The 21,918-nt window shown below is 46.1% G+C and overlaps 2 protein-coding genes across 2 annotated transcripts in view; one reads left to right on the top strand and one right to left on the bottom strand.

The window, feature by feature from the left end:
* Positions 1-4,221, bottom strand: part of xpo6 (exportin 6) — a 43,657-nt gene extending 39,436 nt beyond the window's left edge. The window contains exon 1 of the mRNA XM_007893677.2: positions 4,198-4,221. The gene's annotated coding sequence lies outside the window, so the exon portion shown is untranslated. The remainder of the gene's footprint in view (positions 1-4,197) is intronic.
* sbk1 (SH3 domain binding kinase 1) lies at positions 182-11,691 on the top strand. Its single transcript, XM_007893674.2, has 5 exons — positions 182-223; positions 1,392-1,543; positions 6,709-6,893; positions 8,699-8,898; positions 9,354-11,691. The coding sequence occupies exons 1-5, from the start codon at positions 182-184 to the stop codon at positions 10,137-10,139; spliced, it is 1,365 nt and encodes a 454-aa protein (XP_007891865.2). The 3' UTR covers positions 10,140-11,691.
* Positions 11,692-21,918: the final 10,227 nt, after the last annotated feature.

Here is a 21,918-nt window from a genome sequence, read left to right on the forward strand (position 1 = left end):
ACCATGTCCGACACAGTGTCAGTGCTGTGCTCAATAATGTGCCCACTAGTGTGAAGCAGACATGCTCCGACAGCCAGCGCTTCAAATTCACACTTCAGTGCAGTACTGGGGTAGCGCTATATTGACAGAGATGCAGTTCTTCAGATGGAACATTAAACCGAGGTCCTTTCTTCTTTTTAGGATGGGCATTAAAGGTTCCGTGTCGCTATTCAAAAAGAGACAGGTGCTTCTCCCTGTGTCCTGGCCAGCAATCCTTCTTAGAAAATGATCATTCACTTCTTGCTTGTTTGCAGGGCTTTGCTATGTGCAAACGGCTGCCATAGTTGCCTACGAATATAGTTGCTACACTTCAAGCAAACCCCACTGTGAAGTGCTTTGAGAAATTTTGAGGTTGTTGGCACTATATTAAATGCAGAGATTATTATTACAACAACAAGTTGCATTTATATAGGGCTCTACGCGCCGGACAGCGTCTCGGACGTGTATTATAAAACGAGAGGTATCAGTCTGACAGACTTTATGTCTGATCGACTTGACGACACTGGTGTAGCAATGGGGAGCTCTGTCCTCAGCCTGAAGTTACCTGTCACGTGGCTCCAGAGCTGAACCCGGGTGTGTGTGTGTGAGTGTGTGTGTGAGAGAGAGAGTTCACGGGCTCTAGGACCCAGCGGGGATTAATCAGCAGCTCACAATGTGCAGCGGCACTGGGACTCAGCGATGCGGCGCTCGGATCACTGTGTGTTTGAGCTGAAAGCGCTGGACAGGGACTGAGCGGAGACACAGAGTGAGCGCAGCACAGGGCAAAGCTGGTCATACCAGCACAGCCCAGCACAGCTCAGCCCAGCCCAGCACAGCCCAGCACAGCTCAGCACCCACAGCTTAGCCCAGCACAGCACAGCTCAGCCCAGCACAGCTCAGCCCAGCCCAGCACCCACAGCTTAGCTCAGCACAGCACAGATCAGCCCAGCACAGCACCCCCAGCCCAGCCCAGCCCAGCCCAGCACAGCCCAGCCCAGCACAGCACCCACAGCTTAGCCCAGCACAGCTCAGCCCAGCACAGCTCAGCACCCACAGCTCAGCCCAGCCCAGCACCCCCAGCCCAGCCCAGCCCAGCACAGCTCAGCACAGAACAGCAATTGCAAGGGCTCTGCAACTGTAACCAGAGCAAAGAGTCCGAACTCTGCACAACCACCAGCCACAGAGAGAGAGAAACACAGAGACTGAGAGAAAGTGACAGACTGACCACTGACACCGAGCGACATGTGATACTGGGACTCCGCAAAATTGAACCCACGCCGGAGCCAAGTGTCCTGTCAGCCCCTCACCCCTCACCCCCCATCCCCTCACCCCCCATCCCCTCACCCCCCATCCCCTCACCCCCCCATCCCCAGCACAGCAACAACAACAGAGGGAAGAAACTCCCCACATTCCAACTGGGAAATAAAGTGGAAAGACTGGACGAGGCGAGGGAGAGGGACCATGTGGCAGAGACTCCGAGGACAAGGGAGCAGGTGGGAGAGGCTCAGGTGCCCAAGCCGTGCAGGTGAGTGTGTGACTGGGGTTCAGTTCAGAGCTCCAGCCGGGGGGGGGGGGGGTGATGGGGAGGGGGAGACTGAGCCCTGGATACAGTGAAAGGCAGAGATGTTGAACTCGGTGATTCAGGGAGCACAACCCCCTCCCACAGGAATTATTGTAATTCCATGAAGCTTCTCTCTTGGATTCCGCTCTTTTGCATTAATTCACACATTCATTTGCTTCACAACCCACTGTCTGTGGGACACTGCTGCGCGCAATTGGCCTCCGCCGCGCTTCGCTCACAAAGCAGGCAGTCAATTCACTTTGCAGGATATTCTGCGAAGTGCTTTGAGACGTCTCAACAACGTGCTAAGACGCTGTATCAAATGCATTGTCTCTCACTGACTGACATTGAAGTGTTAACAGCCGATCAGAAAGGAGGTGCTGTTAATGTTGGTTCTGTCTGTACCTCTCTGTGCATTCACAGTGGCTGAGAGTTGAAGCGGCTGATGTACACAAAGAGGCGTCTGACAGAGAGAGTCCTTTGTTAGTCTCAGTCTTTGTCTGTGCAGAAGCTCAGTCCCAGCCTGTAGTTTGGAGTCTGTGTGCGGATCGCGCCCGCCCGATGCAGGGTTTCTGCCAGGGCAGAAATGCGTGTGGATGCATGTCTTGGGGACAGTATTATTCCCAGAGCGTGGGAACGGACACTTTGTGTTACTGGTGCATGTGCCGACCTTGGCAGTGAGCATCTCAAACGATGCTGGGCTCAGAATCTGAACAGCGCTCAGCCAAGGACGGTAAAGACCCCGTCAGTGGTGGGTTGCGCTGCCTGCCTGTCAGTGCACGGTTATCAGGAGCCAGAGCTGGGACTTCAGTCAAATGTACAAATTACTACCAACTAAAGAGACTGAATGGTCTGACAATCTAGACTGTGACCCTGGACTGAGGCCATAATGACCCACTGACTCTGGTACTAAAACTACTAATAATAAAGTTTGCATTTGTATAGTGCCTTATCACATCATTGAGATGTCTCAAAGCGCTTCACAGAGTCCTGTAGCTCAGTGGTTAGAGCAGTTGCCTCGCAAGCGAGAGACCTGGGGTTGATTCCCGCAGGGCAAAACATTCTGTAAGTTTCCTTACTCTAACATGCCTCTGCTTACCTAGCAGTATGTAGGAACCCGGTTGTTAGTCGATTGGCGGATCGCTTTTCCGGGGGTAATAATTCCTTCAAAAAAAAATAATTTGGTCACTCAATCCATGACTATTTGTAGGACACTGCTTTGCGCAATTGGCTGCTACGTTTCTCCCATAAAACACAGTCACTGCGCTTTACACTATATCCTGTGAAGTGCTTTGAGACGTCTCGAAGAGGTGATAAGGCCCTACGTCAAATACAAGGATTATTATTATTACTGTCAATGAATTCACTGTATATATAATGGGCAAAACTAAGATTCAAGCACTGACCCGCAGTATTTAATTCTGTATTAAACACTGAGATCAAATGAAATGCAGTCAAAGTAAATGTAAATGTAAACTTCAGTCTCAGTTTGGCAGAGTTGGCAACACTCATCTCTGGATTAGAAAGTTGTGGGTTGAAATCGCATGTTGGGACTTTGACCTCTAGACCGACACTGTAGTGCAGGGGCAGCCTTACCTTGATGCCATCCTTAGGGTGAGAGGTGAAACTGAGTTTTGTTTTTGTCAGCCAGGTCTCTGACACATGCATCACTATGCCTAAGAGTATCCAAACCAAACCGAGAATTCCATGCATCCCACCCACCCACTCATGGAAATTCCAGAGATAGATTGGTGGAATGTAATGCACATTTTCTCCCTGGAGGGATCCATCCTGATTTCCTAATTTCGGAGAGTGTTAGGCGCAGGTAGGCAAGAGCCAAGGCTTGGGGACCCAGAGCGTGCATTGGGATACTGCTAGAGTCTAACTAGATAAAACCGCTATTGAAAGTACTGTCTGACAAGCTTCCCACTGCTTGTCTAGCTAGGACCACGTAGCTGGTGCTGTTCCTTTTCCCACCGTCTGCAATGTTATTGCCTGAGTGTAATGGCAGAGTTGCGGAGTCGGTTCTGGTCAGAATGGAGACGGTTTCTGATGAATGAAGCTTGCAGCTGAAGGAAAGTGAATACACGACCTCATGTTTGCTGCACCTAAACTGCCCATTGTTAGAAGCTGGTGTCTCATTAAAGAATCCCACTCGCAGAACTTGACTTCTTCCACCAGCTTCTAACACTCCCACTCCACTGCGTGTGTCAGCCTGACTCTTGTCTCTGAGTCAGAAGGTTGTTGGCTCAAGGCCATATCGGGAGTTGGAATTCATATAGGCTACGCTGATGCTCCAGTGCAGTGCTGGGGGCGTGCTGCATTGTTGGAAGTGCTGTCCTTCGGATAAGATGTTAAACTAAAGTACCACCTGCCTGTTCAGATGGATGTTAAATATCTAATGGCGCTATTTGAAAAGAGAGCACCCCCCCATAAAAATGGAAATGGCTATTTGTGGGACACTGCTAGGTGCAAATTGACTGTCATGTATACCCACAAAACACACTTCACGGAAACTATCCCGTGAAGCGCTTTGCGATGACCCACTGACATGAAAGACACACTATACCAAATGTAAGTAACTTATTGTTATTATTAGTGGCCATTTCCATGCTCACCAGTCCATGGGCTGATCGGTGGTTGTTCCTGCAGTGACTGTGGTCCAAGCATGGGATTAGCTGCCGTTCCCATGGTTACCAAATCATCCAAACCGGATTAACAGGATTGCGGTTCATGGGCTAGACGAGTGGGTGTTTCCATGGTTACTTCGCTTTATGGGTTGGAAAAGTGCATGTGCTCCGTATCTATTCTGTGTGTGGGGCCAGCACCAATCAGCCTTCAGGAAAAAAGTGACATCTGACCTGTGCAACCTGAGCCTTATCCGAGCTTCTCACTATCGTGGGCAATAACACAATGAGCAGCCGCCCAGACCCAGCCATAGACAATGCTGTGCCTCATTTGCTACAAAGCATGGAGCCCTGTAGTTGGATAATCTCCCTCGTCTCCGGAGAGCTGTGCACGAGAAATGTGTTTACAAACACAGGAAAAGGTTCCTTCCCTCCCACTCCTGATCTGGATACAAGATTTAGTGACTGACATCTGATCCTCCATCTCTCCTTGCCACTCTCCATCTATTCTCTCTTGATTTCACCGATATTTGGGTATAATTTCCACCGTACTTTGTCTCCCTGCCTACTGTTTCCAGACCCGTTGATTTGCTGCATTGTTTCTGTGGTCTCGGCTCCTCCATCTGAGTCTCTTAGGTAAAGCATGTGCAGACATTCACAATGACGTGTAATTGGGCCAGTGAGGAGAGAGAGAAATGGCGGTGCCACATTAACCACTTACTACACAAAATCCTTCAGGAATAAATGAGGCAAGTCAGGTGACCAATGGGGTGACGTGGACTCTCCCTGGCTTTGCTTCAGACGAGCCATCCCTTGGGAGATGGCACAGTTCTCTTCTGTTCCTTCGTCATCGAGCTTATACTGGGAGCATCTAAAATTCAGCACATTTATCAAACAACTGGCGGTTTACCCTGCGCCAGTGTTAACCCACTGAGACCTTTCACTTGTTCCCTCTCTAAACTCAGTCTCTCCATAACATGCAGGCTTAGCATCCTGAACTGCTAGCTAGTATAACTAGGGAGTCCTGTAGCCTATTGGCTAGATCACTCACCTCGCAAGTGAGAGTACCTCCCAGCCCAGGCGAACCCTTAGGCAAATTTTCTTAATCCACACGTCTGTTTACCCAGCAGTAAGTAGGAACCTAGTTGTTAGTTGATTGGCAGTTTGCTTTTCTGGGGGTAATAGTCCCTCAAAAAAAAAAATTTGGTCAGTCAATCCACGACTGTTTGTGGGACGCTGCTGTGAGCAATTGGCTGCCACGTTTTGCCCGCAAAATATACAGTCAATTCACTTTACAGTATATTCTGTGAAGTGCTTTAAAACATCTCGAAGATGTGATAAGGAGCTATATCAAATGCAAGGATTGTTATTATTAGTATCACAACCCACCTTTCCATGCACTGATATCTTGGCTGAATCTCTGTTATTTTTAGGAATTACGTATGTAGGATGTATCAAACTACTTTGAACTTTACCTGAGCTTAAAAGAGTTCTCCAGTCGTAAAATCTGCGTCATTTCGGGCCGTAGGGAGGACACAGCCAGTGCTCACTATAAAATACATCAATAAAGATTGTGGTTTATATACAGCACTTTATCACGTAGGATACCTCAAACCAGAGCTGCTGCCACTGTTCTTACAATGGAAAGCACAGAGGACGAGAGAGGGAGAGAGACAGAGGAAAGAGAATATGGGGAAAGAGAGAAGGGAAGAGAACAGGAAAAGAGGTTGACATTCAACTGTAAGGAGAGAAAATAGAGGGTTCAGGACTCTGGAACTCTCTTCAAACCCCATTTTGCCGTACTATCTTTCAGTCTTATTTTATATCCAGAGAGTTGTGGGCAATGGGATTTGGAATGCCCTATTAAAACTAGTGGTTGAGCCAGAATCCAAAATAAGTAGAATAAAGTATAAAGAGTTTATGGAAGGAAAGGCAGAGAAGTGGGACCAAATGAAGAACCCTTTCACGGTCAGCACAGGCTAGGTAGGCCAAGTGGCCTCATTCTGCGATGGAAATTTCTATAATTCTATAAGACCTCCTAAAAATATATGCTTTGAGCAACTTCTTTAAAACCCTTATTTTCCTGTTCAGTGTCCAACATTACACTTGACTGTGGCTTTGAGATTTCTTTTATGCGAAAGGCACAGTATAAATGCACATTGTTCGTGATGATTCCTTAAGTGGTCATAAATAGTTGTTTGAAGATTCTGTGATCGTGCAGACAGAACGCAGCGAACTCAACAATGCGAGGAGGGAAATATATTGGTGGCACTCACTCCCAGTGCAACCCAGCCACTGGCAGGCTGTAATCTGGGTTGTGAGGGTCAGTGAAAGCTTACAGTCACTCTGGCACCCATAAGCAACAGTGAGGTGATGGTAGGAATGACAAACAGGTTAACGATAGGAGTGAAATGGTGGGTAAGGGTGGGACTGAGACACGGGGTGATGGTGGGACTGAGACATGGGAGATGTGGGTCATGGCTTCTCTGTGGTTTGTTTCAGTGGAAAGACGAATGTGTGTTTGCCGGAGCGGGGCCCTTGCGGAGGGGCGGGGATCTCGGAGGAGACGCAGGCGATGGCGGTCCGAAGCCTCTCTGCTGCCGACATTCATAAACACTATGACTTCATCCGTGAGCTCGGCAAAGGGACATACGGCAGAGTGGAGCTGGTCATTCATAAAAGTGCAGGTAGGAACACAGGAAAAGACAACTCAGCCTGTCAAGCCTGCTCCCCAGTTTACTAGATCATGGCAGATTTCTTCTTCCCATTTCTCCACATGGTCCATAATTCTTAATATCCTAATTTTCCAAGCATATTGAACATCCCAATTGATTCTATCTGCATGGTTTCCGGGGACATTGAATTCCACATTCTCGTGTGAAGAAATGTTTACAGATCCCATTTCTTATCCTCCTAACTCTCACCTTAAGGTAATAACAGTTCTTGTCATTAATGTGATTAATAAGCACTTGAACCACTCAAAGCACTTCACAGCATTTTACTGTAAAGTGGTTTGACTGTGTATTTTGTGGGCAAACACGGCAGCCAGTTGTGCACAGTACGAATGGTTCCACAAACAGCCTTGGTGTGAAGACCAATTTTATTCGGGGAATTTGTTGGCCAGGTCAGTTGGCCACCGGGAGAAACTCTTTTCAAATAGTTCCATGGGATCTTTAACATCCACCTGAACAGGTAGACGGGACCTCAGTTTTTAACGTTTCATCCCAAGTTTCCCCTCACCAAAAACAAGTTAGTTTCTAATCAAATACTCTTGAGATCCAACAAAAAAATGTAGTGAATTAGATTTGCCACTGCTTATAATGCAGCAAATTTAATAGAAACCAACAGGATCCCAGTGCTGTATTGTGCAGGGTTGCTGTGTGACACAGAGCTGTACTGTAGTGTTACAGGTTGACCCAGTACTGTACAGCGGGCAGTGTTCCTGTTGTGTTCTGGTAACCGAGAATCAGAAGCGTGTGTTGTGTGTACGTGTGTTACGTGTATGTGTCCATGTGTTGTGTGCGCAATGTGTGTGTGTGTTTGAGAGCTGTGTGAGAATTGTGCAAGTGGTGTGTGAGAGCACACCGCCCCTTGGCGCCTGTTCCCCAGGCCCGCTCCAGCACAGGCTGAAAGCAGAACAAAGAAGGTGTCAGCGAATGATCTGCTTATGTGAGACACAGTGTGTGTGTGTGTGTGTGTGTGTGGGGGGGGGGGGGGGGGCAGCTGTCACAAACAGCGCTTTCTCTGCCTCATTCATCAGATCCACAATTCACCTCCTTAATTAGCCTAGTTTTTCCCTGATGTGAATTGGACACTAAAAGTAGGTCAAAGATTCCTCCATTGGAGGCGGGTGGTATTAACCCTGTAGAAGCCGTAGCCAGTCAGGCAGCATTAACTAATAACAGCGAGAGCCAGAGCTTGATGGTATTAACCATGTAATAGCTGGAGCTGAACAGCATTCATCCCGTAACAGCTAAAGATGAATCTCGGTAGCATTAACCCCATAACAGCTAGAGTGCACGTTTCTCCATTAGCCACATTACCCCAGCAAATGGGAATGGAGTTTGCCTTGAATGGGGGTGGGTGGGTGATTGGGGGGTTGATGTGCCAAGGATAGTTGCTCGAGAGTGAGGGTGTCACACACAACAGGAGGAGGAGAGGGAACACACCCTGGGTAATCACTGTGACAGTTTTTAAATTTTAAATTCAAATACCAATTTTCCTACAACTAAAAGAGGGAGAAAAAAAACACAGCAGATAATGCAATGCACATCTTTGTCTGGGTCGTCTCAGCAAATTGGGTTCACAACGGAAAGTAATCAAGGTAGTTTATTACGCTGAAAAGAAGTGCAGAGCGCACTGTGTGGGCTCGAGAGAAGGTAGGTGTGAGCGCAGCTGGAGGATGCAGATTTGTTCGGAAAGCAAAGTTGCTCCAGAGGGCTCATTAAGCTGAAATCAGACATGAAATTTGTGACAGTCGCTGTGTCCACAGGCACCAAGATGGCACTGAAGTTCTTGAATAAGAATAAGACCAAGCTCAAAAGTTTCCTACGAGAGTTCAGTGTGACCAGCTCCCTCTCCAGTCCCTTCATCATCAAGGTGTTCGACATGGTCTTCGAGACAGAGGATTGCTACGCCTTTGCCCAGGAATATGCACCCGCAGGCGACCTGTTTGATATCATCCCCCCTCAGGTAAGGCGGAGGGCAGGGGCGCGGGAACGACTGGCACTGTGAGCCTGAGCTGCGGGTGTGAGCACTGCACAATGAGGGCACGGCCTGCGATTAAAGGGGGGTAAATTCGAAGTGTCTGCGGAAACATTGTTTGAGTGAGCGAGTGGTAAATGTAAGGAACAGGTTCTTAGGGAGGCGGTGGAAGCAGAAATTGTCAATTCTTTCAAAAAGCAAATTAGATAGATTTCTTAGGACACAGTATATAGTTTTGGACATGACATTGCCTGCTGCAACTGGTGGGATGGTGGAAGGCAAACTGGATAGACCTTGATCTTCTTTCCTCTAGTGATTCTTATGTGAGGACTGCTCCATGAGTGTGAGCGACACAGCTCGTGGAGAAAGGCTCGCGAGGAAGCGAGTGTGCGAGCCACGCTGGGCGAGGTTAGAGCTAATAACGGTTGTTGGTGTTGATGCAGGTGGGGTTGCCCGAGGATACCGTCAAGCGCTGTGTGCAGCAGCTGGGACTGGCCATTGACTACATGCATGGCAAGAGCCTGGTGCACAGGGACATAAAGCCCGAGAACGTGCTGCTGTTCGATCGCGAGTGTCGGCGAGTCAAGCTGTCGGACTTTGGGATGACCAGGAAGGTTGGCTGCCGGGTTAAACGCATCAGCGGCACCATCCCCTACACAGCCCCCGAGGTGTGTCAGGCCAGCAGGGCAGAGGGCTTCCTCGTGGACTGCAGCATCGACGTGTGGGCCTTCGGGGTGCTGGTCTTCTGCATGCTGACCGGGAACTTCCCCTGGGAGGCCGCCCTGCCCTCCGACTCCTTCTACGAGGAGTTTGTGCGCTGGCAGCGGGGCCGACTGAATGGCTTCCCATCCCAGTGGAAACGCTTCACTGACATGGCGCTGCGCATGTTCCAGAGGCTGTTGGCCTTGGACCCCGACAAAAGGTGCTCAGTCAAAGAGGTCTTTTACTTCCTCAAGTGTGACTTGATGGTGGAGTTGAGGAGGCGGCCTTCCTATCGCTGTAAACCCCACGCGGGCTCCGCTCCTCACAGGCCCGAGGGCTCACGTGCGGCCACGCCGCTGAAACGCAGTGTCTTCTCCGAGGCCGCATCCTCAGGGGTCCGGCCAGTGCCCCCCAGCCCTGAGCCCCCCACACACTCCACCTCTTCCTCCACGGGCAGATTGGAGAGCAGGAAGGACAAGGGCAAAGGTCGAATGATGGTCACCACGGCCATAGAGATCTGTGTCTGAAGCAGCTGTGGCCTGTCCATGACCGGGCACTGTCGGGCCATGTGAGGTCACTGCACCGCAGCAGATTAACCTGGTAACCTGATCAGGCCAGTAACCAGCAATGTCCAGCGCTGGGCCTGGTAACCAGTTACTACTCAGTTACTCCCTGGCGGAGGAGCCCTGGGTGGAAGATCCAGTACATGGTTTGGTGCTGGATATTAGTGACCACATGCTAGGTTGATACTAGTTACTGATTCATCTGCTTGATATTGGTTACTTATTAACCACATACCATGTTGTGCTGGTTACTGGGTCCCAAACATCAGGTTGTTGCTGATTATTAATTGCTGGACGTCAGTTTGGTGCTGGTGACTGGTTACCAAATGCGAGGTTATTACTAGTTACCATTTGCCAGTATGTCGCTGGTTGTTGGTTATCAGAAACTTGTTTAGTATAAATTATTAGTTACACATGCTACTTTTGTGCTGGTACCACTCTCTGGATTGATACTAGTTAACATATGTCTGTTACTGATTACCATAAGTCGGTTACTGATTACTACATGCCAGATGGGTGACAGTATGATAGTTACTACGCATTGGCTCGGTGGTGGTCACTAGTTACCACACATCACTTTATAGCAGGTTATCGATGACACCATTTTAGTGTAGTTACTGGTTACCACATGCTGGCCTTGTGGCGATTACTGGTTCTTACATGTCATTTAGAAGCTGGATCACAGACTCCTGTTTTATCCTGGTTAGTGATTACCATTTGTCAAGTTAGTGCTGATGATTAGGTACCACAAGCCAGAATGATTACTGGTTTAGTTCCGGTTACCAAAAGCCAGTTTGATACCAATGGCTACAACACGGCTGGGTTCTGGCTAACATACTCCTTGTTGTGCTGGAACTAGTTGGTACCAGTTACACTTAGTTTGATGCTGGGTATTGGTTACCACATGCTGGTTTAGTGATAATTACTGGTTACCACGTACACTTTCGTTCTGGTTACCAGGTGCCATTATAGTTCTGGTTAATGGTAAACACACATACTGGGTGTGGGAAGGAGGGGACCAAGGCACCTTTAGTTCAGATTAAGAGATCTTTCTGTTGGTTGTCAGTGGCAAAATAACCATTTCTGGCCCTGCGTAATGCTGAGCATCAGTGACCTGGAAAATAACTGTGCTCCCTGCAAGTTACAGCCTCCCTGTAAATAGCACCTGACAAAAATAACATCAAAATCGTTCAGCATTAATAACACCCAGTTATCAATAACGCTCAATAGTAATGTTCTTTAGTATCTATACTATCACGTATTATTGAGGTTTTGCCAGATCGATCTCATGGAGAATAATACTTAATATTGTAATAAGTATCAGTCTCCCTGGGATTGACACAGCAAAGCCAGGCAGTCCTCCAGCCTATTGGGCTCATTACACTGCAACAACACCTTACTCGGAGAGGCAGGCAGGCTTAACTAGACAAATATGGTAAGCCTTGATATTAATAAGGTATTTAGCTAGTATTAATGTGGAGGTCTGTAGCTTAGTGGTTAGAGCACTCGCCTCACAAGCGAGAGGATTCCTCTGCCGAGCGAAATGTTGGGCAAGTTTCCTTTCCTCCACACGCCTGTTTACCTAGCAGTAAGTATGAACCCAGTTGTTAGTCGATTGGCAGATCGCTTTTCTGGGAGTAATAATTCCTCCAAAAAATAAATAATAATAATTTGGTCCCACAATCCACAACTGTTTGTGGGACACTGCTGTGCGCGTTTCGCCTACAAAATATACAGTCAATTCATTTTACAGTATATTCTGTGAAGTGCTTTGAGATGTCTCAAGTATGTGATAAGGCGATATATCAAACAAGGATTATTATTTATTATTATGAATAACTCTCGGTTTCAGTGGCACTGCCAGAAATTGTGGTGATGATTCCCGGTTCACTTGGTGCCGGTTGGTTATGTGGGTCAGTTTCAGGTGTAGCTGCCCACGTGAGTGGCTGACTTCACTGTGGGACCTTCCCCAGGAGCTGTGGTGCTGTAACCAGTGCTGGTGCCGGTTGCAGTAAAAGTACAGCCACATTTGGAGGTTGATCTGTCTCTCTGCCGATTGGCCCTGAGCGGGAAATTTAAATAGTTTATTCTTGTGCAGTAGAATTATATTTAACAATGGGTTTGCGGGACGAGTGTGCGCTTTGTGGAGCTTTTAGGAGCATTGTAGAAATTGTACATTTAAAATATTACAAATAGATTTATATTCTTACACGTGTGAGGTTAGCGCATACTAAATAAAGGGAGGCTGAGTTTCCCAGACTGGGGAGATGTGGGGAGTGAGTGATGGGCGTTGGGGGGGGGGGGTTGGATGATGTGGAGGGGGCAGTGTTGGGTATGGGTGATGATGTGAATAACGAATAATTACTTTATAGCACTTTGTGTAGAGATCTAGACTATTAGTGAGGATAAGGCAAATATTGCAGGTGTACGTTATGCATTAATTCTGGATTTAACTGTGTGTACCGTAGTGCTGTCAGGGTATGTGACGTGAGCTGTGTTTGTCCACGTTCGGGACAAAGCTTTAGACTGGAAGAGACCTGAGCAGTGGCAGGGCCTGTATCGGGTTAAGGGACGAGCGCTGTGGTCCGTCTTTATGAGGCACCATTGCTGGTGGCAAAGCTCCCCCATTTGGACTGCTATCGTTCAATTCAGTTACCCTCACTGCACAGGCCTGCAGTACCATGAACCTCCTAGTCTGGGTGCAGGGTGAGTGTGTGTGTCTTTGTGTGTGTACAATTATCTGTGTTTGTGAAACTACATTAAAGATTGTTTGAAATGGGAGCTACTCAGTGTCCATTTTTTATTACAGCTTAACACTAGTCTGACTCCTGCCATTAAATCTATACGGAGTGAGTGGAGAAAGTACCCCCATACCCTAACACACTACTTGAGACTGGAATCTGATCCATTCAATGGGCACTTTGTGGGCCGAGCTGATCTGTACTCGCTACTTCCTGGGTTATATGCTTCCCTGAAATAAATTGTGTTGTTCTCTGTAAAAGGTGGGTTTGGAAGTGGGGACAGAAACACAGTGATCGCCATTTGCTGATGACACCACACTGGGGAGTTACAGAGAGTGATTCGGCATGGAAATAGGTCATTTGACCCAGCTGACGTGTGCCAGTATTTATACTCCATGCAAAACTCCATTGCTTCCTATTCCTCTCCTCCAAACCCCTCTTCTCCCTTGTCACTCATGTGTACAACAGGTTTTCTTTAAGTACATTGGGCAAACTGGGAGGGATGTTGGTAGATTAGGAGATAATAAATATCATTTAATGTGGACAAATGCTGAGTGATGAGAGTGGGAATATAAACTAAATAATATGTCTACGGAACCCAACACAGGAGAGGTATTTGAGGTTATTAGTGGATAGATCACTGAAACTATCAGCTCTGTGCGTCCCAGCCGTGAAGAGAAGAAACAGGATGTTGAAATGTGTTGCTCAAAACCGCAACTTTAACAAGCTTTTGGACCAAAACCCCGGACTTTCTTACAGCTGTGTATGTGGATGTTAAAGAGCCATGGGAAAGCACCTCAGTTTAACATCTCATTTGAAGGATGGCACCACCGACAATGTAGCTCTCCATCAATGCTGCATTGGAATGTCAGCCTAGAGAGTGTGAACTCAGACCCCGACATGAAACCCACAACTTCTGATCCAGAGGCAAAATATTACCATCTAAAAACCTGCATTAGAGCTTCCTTGCTTCTATGTTCTTGCTCACTGCACCAGCAATTCAGTTTTTAATGATTTATGTCAATATGTGCATAAATCACTAGTGACTTGTTGGCCAAAATAACCTATTTCCGTGCATATCACTTTATGTAGTTGAACCATGTTGCTCATCAGCCCTTCCCTCTTTTGCTTTCAAAGTCAGAATGTTTCCCATTCAAACCAAAGTTTACTCCTCACACTTTGTAATATCAAACGCTACATGCTAGATTTCCACCCACTCGCTTAATCTTTAAGTGTACAATTTCAACAGTGTTCTCTTCACAATTATGACATTTCCGAGCTTAGTGCCATCAATAAACTTGGAAATACAATATCCCTACCTCTATTCCTATATCCACGTCACTTATACATAGGGTGAAATGCTAGGGCCTAGCAACATGGGGACATCGTTTGTCATCGCTCACCAATTTATTCCAACTTTCTGCCCCACCTTCTACCCAATTTTCTATCCATAACACAAGTTTACATGAAATTGCCTTAATTTGATCTAGAAACCTCTTTTGTGGCACCTTATCATATGTCTTCTGATCCATTTAAATGATACATCCATTGATCCTCCTTGATCACGTTTGTGGTCCTATCATTTGCTGTATTTCTTAACAGGATTTGCTTAATAGGTAATCTCTTCAAAATTCCACGACCTGAGTAAAGCAGTTCTGGTTACAGGGAAACAAACAAACTCCCCCCCTCCGCCCCATTTGCATGACTCAAATTCCTTGTTAAAGAATCCCGTTAAGAAATACCGTAAATTAGCCTATGCAACCACTGACATCACTAATGCTGGAGCATCAGAAGCGGAGCAGAGGAACCTGGCTCCAGTGCCCCATTTGCCGCAATATTTGTCACAAGGGCTTGTAAAAAGGCTTATCGCTGCCTCTCTCTCTCCCTGCTCCAGTCTAAATGTTATACTGAATTGCCAGTTCAAGTGCTTGAAGGAGACAATTCCTTCTATTGTATTAATGGTCTGACTGTCACACAGACAGCAGCCTCCTGAGATGCTAACTGAGCAAAGGCAGGCTGACCTTGACTCAGGCTACAGCTGTGCCCGATGCAGCTCCTCTTTTGATGAATTTTTGTGCTCATTAAACAAGTGTTCCTGCTAGTGAGGAGACGTTCCTGTGTTAGGCCTGGGGTCAGTCAGTCTCTGATTGTCACTATATTTACCAGCTGATCGAATTCCCCTCTCCAGGGTCAGCACTAAGGACACGGGTCAGCCCAATATCTCACTCTATCCCCAATGTATCAGAAGAGCGCTCCGCTGCTGAACTGCAGTGACATTGCCATTTGTGAGATCAGCTGCCTGTGGCCGCTCTGATCAAGGCTACTACTGACTGTTGTACACAAAGAACTCTCGGAACGAGCTGTGACTGTCCAGACTCACATTACAGAGGTTGTTACATCCAACAAACAAGAGAAGGCTTTCAGCCCTCAGTCTGCACTGGACTGGATTGCAATTCAGATCGAATAGGCAATGACGAACCCACTGCTTCACCCAGTAGCTTACTGGTAGAATTTTCAAATAATTTACAAACATTGTGTAATTAACATTAAACAAGTGAAACGTACAAGGCATCCAAGACAAATAGGATGCCAAATCAACTTTGTTCAGATCCCTGGAAAGCATGCTCAAGCTGTACAAGGTATCTCGTCAGGCCGTACCTGAATACTGTGCATAGTTATGGTCACCACAGAATAAGGGTTCTAACTAAGCCCTTGAGGCAGTGCAAAGGAGAGTAACAAGGAAGGTCTCTGGTGTTACATGAATGAGCTATAATACCAATTTGCATTTATATAGAGGCTTTCGTGTAAAATAACATCTCAAAGTGCTTGCTAAGTGGAGCAATGCATACAGAGCAAGGCAATAAGAGATTTAAAGATGTTGAGAAAGCCCTGGTCAGAGATTTGTAGTGAAGAGATTTTTAAAGGCAGAGAAAGAAGCAGCAAAGCAATGTGGTTCTGGAAGCAAGGACAGGGTGAGTGCAGATCAGAGACCGATGGTGGGATGAAGAGAATGAGGAGAGAGGAATAAACCAGAATTGAAAGAGCAGGGGCATGGGTTGGAATACAGTCCTGCAGGAGGAGATGGCATATGTAAGGTGAGGTGAGATTGTGAAGAGATTTGAAAACTAGGATGAGGATCTTAAGATGAATCCTCTGAGTTGTTAGGAACCAATGGAGTTTGGTTCAGTGCACTGTGTGTGTGACAAAGCTGAGTGCTGTACAATAATACTGTACCAATGCTTCTTTGCTGAGATGCAGATACTTAAATGCTGTACTTCAGAACAGACGTTAAACCGAGGGCCTATCTGCCTCTTCTGATGGATGTTACAGATTCTGTGACGCTATTAAAAATGAGCATTTTAGTATTCTGCCCAGCAGTCCTCCAGATTAATATGACACCCACCTCATTGCAGGACTGTTCTGTGTGCTGCTAAATTTGCCTACAAGTGCATTGTCCAGTCTAACTTGATAGTGACTACAGTACTTGTAAAGCACTTTGAGACGTTTCAACATTATACGGCCGTTATATCAAACATAGGGATTTTTTTAGAGCGTGAGCGAACCAGACCTCCTCAGCAGTGACCTGTTGTGCTCAGCGATGACCCGGAGGGAGCTTGGGAATTGATCGTTAAAAGGCTGTGAAAGGACGATCATAACATTTGAAAAGATTAAAGCTCATTACTGCAAATTAAAACTGAAATGTTATAGATAAACTTAATTTTATTTTACAGAACTACAGGGTGAGTGTGTGTGTGTGTGTGTGGGGGGGTGGTGTCAGAGTGTGTTTTCATTATCTGACCACACGTGCGGCAGCTCAGCCACAGGCTGTATTACCTCCCAGTTGGATGAACTCAGCTGCCCCTGTGTTTGAGTTTCCAGTGATGGTGTATGAAGGGGAGGAGTGATCGCTCCTGTCAGCGGAATCTGACATTGGGTCTCGTCAGAACAAGGATGAACACGGCCTGCAGCAGAGAGGGAGCTTCCGGAGAGAGAAGGCAACAACCGGGATCCTGGGGGAGGACTTCACGTGAAAGGATTCCAGGCTGTTTCCACATAAAGGTCACTCGAATGTCAGTCTGAAAAGGGCCAAAGCTTCATGCGGATAGCAAAAAACAATAAATGTTTGAGTACACAAACAGCCTTGGGTATTCTGTGATACAAACATACCCAGCTTCTCACTGTACCAGCGATTCAGCAAATGATTTTCGCCCGTGAAATACAGTCAATCCACTTTACAGTATATTCTGTGAAGCGCTTTGAGACGTCTCGTCGACGTGATAAGGCGCTTTATTAAATGCAAGGGTTATTATTACCATAAAATAATACATTAAAGATGCAAAGCATATCCGCCCCTGTGTGCCAGTGGGAAAATGCTGAGCCATACTTCCTTGCTGGATCAGTGCAAGAGCAAAGGGAATGTGACTAGACTAAATCGCTCCAGTGGGAATGGGTGGGGTAAGAAAATAACTACCATGGACTGAATGGCCTCCTTCTTCTGTGCTGTGAACTCTCCATCTAGAAGTGGAGGCTCGCCAACTTCCATTGCATGATGTGTGTGTGTGTGTAGGCAGCTTGTCCAGACCCTGCACTGGAGTCGAGGCTGGTGCTCTCTACAGATGCGTTATGTTCTGCTTTATAAACTTTCAAGCAGCGAGAGAACATATGACCCAGTTCAGTCAGAGTCACTTCCAGAGCTTTCAGTTTTGTCCTTCAACGAAGGGCACAGATGGGGAGAGGTTGCAGTGACATCTTTCTCAAGGCTCCGAGCCTTCATTCTTTCACTTAAACAGAGACCCCCAGAAAAGTGCTTCTCAAGTGGGGGGGTCAGGCGGTGCTGGGAGTAGTGAGCGGGACATTGCTGTATCACATGAGCAACTTTGCATTTATGTGTTCAGCTGCTCTGCAGGAAGTCATTTCTCTGTAGTTTATTCTATGTTGTGACAGAGATGGATGTGCAGAGAGAAGCTGTTTATTACCGTGTCTAGCTAACTATTCATGAAATCAGGCCACTCTCAGCTCTGTCCCAGCAATGACCCAGACTCACTCAATCTCACCTCACAGATTGCTCAAAATTTACCTGCAAGACCGTTGTCTTCAAATTTAAGTTAGTGGAGAATTTTCCAAAATTCGTAAATTCAGTTTTAATTTGGAAGCTGCCCTTACTACAGTTCCACGGAGACGCACTGACATGCAAACCTACTGACAGATACATCTTGATGTACGGACAGGTTGGCATGCATATACTTTTGACTCTCACGCATGCTGACAGATGCACACTGACATGCACGCACACTGATGCACACCCTGACATCTACACACCTTGACAGGCACACACATGCCAAAATGCAAACATATACTTACACGCATGCGTGCACACACGCACACACACACATAAAGAATGCAAGTACAGTGACATAAAGACTCACTGGCAAGCATATACACTGTCACATGTACAGATATACTCACACGTGGAGACACATTATATCCATATGTACCAGGCTGCACACAATGTGCTGATGCATTTCCCCCCCACCCCCCACCGACTAATTCACTGGCTTATTAACACTGTTTAAAGTCAGATGCGTATAATTGTGCGTAATTGACGTTGCCGTGTGATGCCTGTTTGCTGTTTGCCTGTACAGATTTGGCTCACATTAACCATCTTAGAATTATTTATAAGGAGCTTGTTATTGGAGAACAGTTGCTGCCAATTGGTTCTAATTCCCCGCTGTGTGTAACTTTGCTGTGTCTTCCTGCTGTCCAGCCTGTCAATGTCTGTGGATCCTACATGTGCTTTCTCTCCAGCTCCTGCTGTTCAAAGGCTCAATGCATGGCACCTTTGCTGCTGTAGCAAACCAATTCTCCTTGTATCTCTGAAACGAGCTGTAACAACCCACCAAATAACTTTGATCTGTTCCCCAGCACGGTTCACAAAACTATCACACAATACTGCTCACTCCAACAACAACAAGATTACATTTTGTATAGCGCCTTTCACGTCGGGAGGATGTCCATTCAATGTACTTATAATACAACCCAGCACTGGAGGAAATATAAAAAGAGGCAACTAAGGAAGATGGTAAGTCTCACTACCCATCCCCTCACTGGGAGACAAAGGTTGATTCCCATCCTCCTGCTGTCTTAGAAGCCTCTTACTGCTTCAGCACTCTTGAGTCGCTACACGTGAAGGGGCCTGTATGAATTCAAGTTGTTGTTCCTGTTAGGACAGAGCACTTCTGATGGAGAATGTATTTAGGAAGAACATAGGAACAGGAGTAGACGATTTAGCCTCTCAAGCCTGTTCCACCATTCTATTAGATCTGTACCTCAACTCCAATTACCCGTCTTTACCCCGGATCCCTTGATACCCTTATCTAACGAAAATATATCCACCTCAGTCTTGAACATTTTGAATGGATCCAATACCCACAGAATTTTGGGGAGAAAGTTCCAGATTTCCACTACCTTTTGTGTGAAAAAATGCTTCCTGACTACATTCCTAAATGGCCTAGCTCTAATTTTACGATTACGCCCTTTTGCTCTGGATTCCCCACCAGAGGAAATAGTTTCTCTGTAGCTACACCTATCGAATCCCTTTATTATTTTAAACATGTATCCGGTAACAGCACAGGGAGAAACCCACCCTCCCTATCACTCACATCCCTGCCTCAGTCCTGTAATGTGAGGAGAGGCAGCTGCTGATGAAACAGCCGTAATGTGATCGGGGAGTATGACTGTACCCTGGCCACTGTACATGGGGACAGAGTGTCAATGGAGGAACTCACTTGCAGTGCATGTGGGAGAGAGACAATTCATTTCATATCAACATCGGTCACTGTCCACATTAAGTTACTGACAATGTCACTGTCACATTAAATTACATGTCAGATAAACACTGGTAGCTCCACAGGTAGAAGACAGACTGAGAATTTAAGCCTGGTTTGGAATGGAATTTAGGAAGGAGAAACGATCAGCCTAAGATCATAGTATATTTTAGCACAGAAACAGCTCATCCTATCTGGGCCACTGCTCTTTGTTTTTCTAAATTGCTGCCAGGTTTATTCATCCCACTTTCCACCTCTCTTCCCACATCCTTAACTGATTTTACTGCTGAGGTGCTTCACTGGTTCCCTCTTGAACAATGTTATTGATCCAATCGCAATGGTCGCTTGTGGGAATGAATTCCTCACCCTTACAACCTTTTTAATGGAAAAACAATCCTAACCTCTCCCCTAATGTTTTGGTTAACATCCCAGCGACTGTGTTCTGTCCATCAGATGAGACATAAAACCGATTTCCCATCTTCTACCTCAGATTGTTCAGGTGGATGTCAGATACCACAGCACTATTCTAAAAGAGAAGGGAGTTCCTCCTGGTGTCCCAGCCAAAAAATCCCCCAAATAAAATTTGTCAGTGCAACGTTGCTGTCCGCAAATTAATGCTGACAAATACACAGTCTCTCCATTTCGCAGTAATTCCTGCTTTGAGACATCCTTCTGACATGATAAGAGGCTATATCAAATGCAAGGATTATTATTTATTATTATTATGCTCCTTTGTCCCCAATTACCCAAATAAAGGATTTACTTTTATCTATCCTGTCATGCTCCTTCACTATCTTAAATACCACTATCATATTCCTCCTCTATTCCAGCTCCAAACTATCCTGATAACTATCCAACCCATCTCACTTCACAGGAAGGTGGCATTTCGACATTAGGTGAGACAGATCCAGGCTATCTTTCTCTCTCCCCCCAACCATATACAAACATGCCCACAGTCGAATAAGCTTACATTCATTACCAGAATTACAATTGAACAGTGGCACTCAGGTGAGGTGTTGCAGACTGTGTGAAGTCTATGGAAGTGTTCCCCGGGACATTCAGTGCTGCCAGAAGAATTAAGGAAAAATCATTAATGGCACCAGTGAAAAGCAGCTTGTGTGACACACCTGGACTCGTTTCACTGCATTACACTGAGGCAACTAAAACTGACCCGCAGTCTGCAAATAGCATCTTTTGTACTTTCAGTCGGAGACATTTCATTCATCACAGCAGCGAGAATGGGAAGTGTTACAGAGCTCGGGGGACAGGGAATATTGAACCTGTGCTCTGTTCAATGGGATCTCGTTTGTGTAATGTATTCACTGCGGGGACCCAGATCTTAGCTCAATCCTGGGACGTGAGTTATACCTTCAAGACCACAGCATGCGGCAGGAATTTGTCACTGGGGCAGTTTCCTGCTGTCCCACTTAGTAGAAGAATGTGAAAGTTCTAAAATTAGACAAGAACTGAGGCAGAATGTTACCAGCGGATGGTTTCTGCAACCATTGGCGATTATCAGGAACCTTCTGGTGTTCAGAACTTCAGTGAGGCACAGTTAGAAATTTTAACAACTTCCAAGAAATTGTTATTAAACCTTAAAAAGATTTTGGAGGTTAGATTGAGGTGGTTCTGGTGACTGAGAAAGAAAATTTGGAGCTCAGACCCAACATGAAGTTTGAACCCACTGTTTTCTAATCCAGTATCAATCACCAAACAGAAGTTTAACTGCCTCTTGCGTTTACTGACACAGTCTGCCTCCACCATCTCCCTGGGTATTCAATATCAACAACAACGTGTATTTATATAGCGCCCTTCACACGGGGGAGCAACCCGGAGCACTTATGATCACACACTAACTGCTTTGTACAGAGCGATTAATAATAAATTTTGCATTTGATATAGGACCTATAATGTTAAAACATGTTCAATACAATTTATAGGAAATTTCTATCAAGTGTAGTGACTGTATATTTGTCGTCAAATACAGCAGGAAATTTGCACATATCCCAGTCTCACAAGCAGCCATGAAATGAATGACCGACTTTTATGGATTGTTGGCCAAGACATCAGGAGAAACTCCCTTCTCTTTTTAAATAGTGTCATAGGATCTTCAACAATTAGACAGTGCATTGATTTCATATTTCATCCAAAGACAGCAGCTTCTTTGGATGAAATATT

The sequence above is a fragment of the Callorhinchus milii genome, unplaced genomic scaffold, assembly GCF_018977255.1.
Source record: "Callorhinchus milii isolate IMCB2004 unplaced genomic scaffold, IMCB_Cmil_1.0 Scaffold16, whole genome shotgun sequence".
NCBI lineage: Eukaryota > Metazoa > Chordata > Chondrichthyes > Chimaeriformes > Callorhinchidae > Callorhinchus > Callorhinchus milii.

Coding starts and splice junctions, on each gene's coding strand:
- sbk1 (XM_007893674.2), top strand. CDS start 182: ATGGGCATTAAAGGTTCCGTGTCGCTATTCAAAAAGAGACAG. Junction 224..1,391: donor CGCTATTCAAAAAGAGACAG/GTGCTTCTCCCT, acceptor CCCCATCCCCAG/CACAGCAACAACAACAGAGG. Junction 6,894..8,698: donor GGTCATTCATAAAAGTGCAG/GTAGGAACACAG, acceptor CTGTGTCCACAG/GCACCAAGATGGCACTGAAG.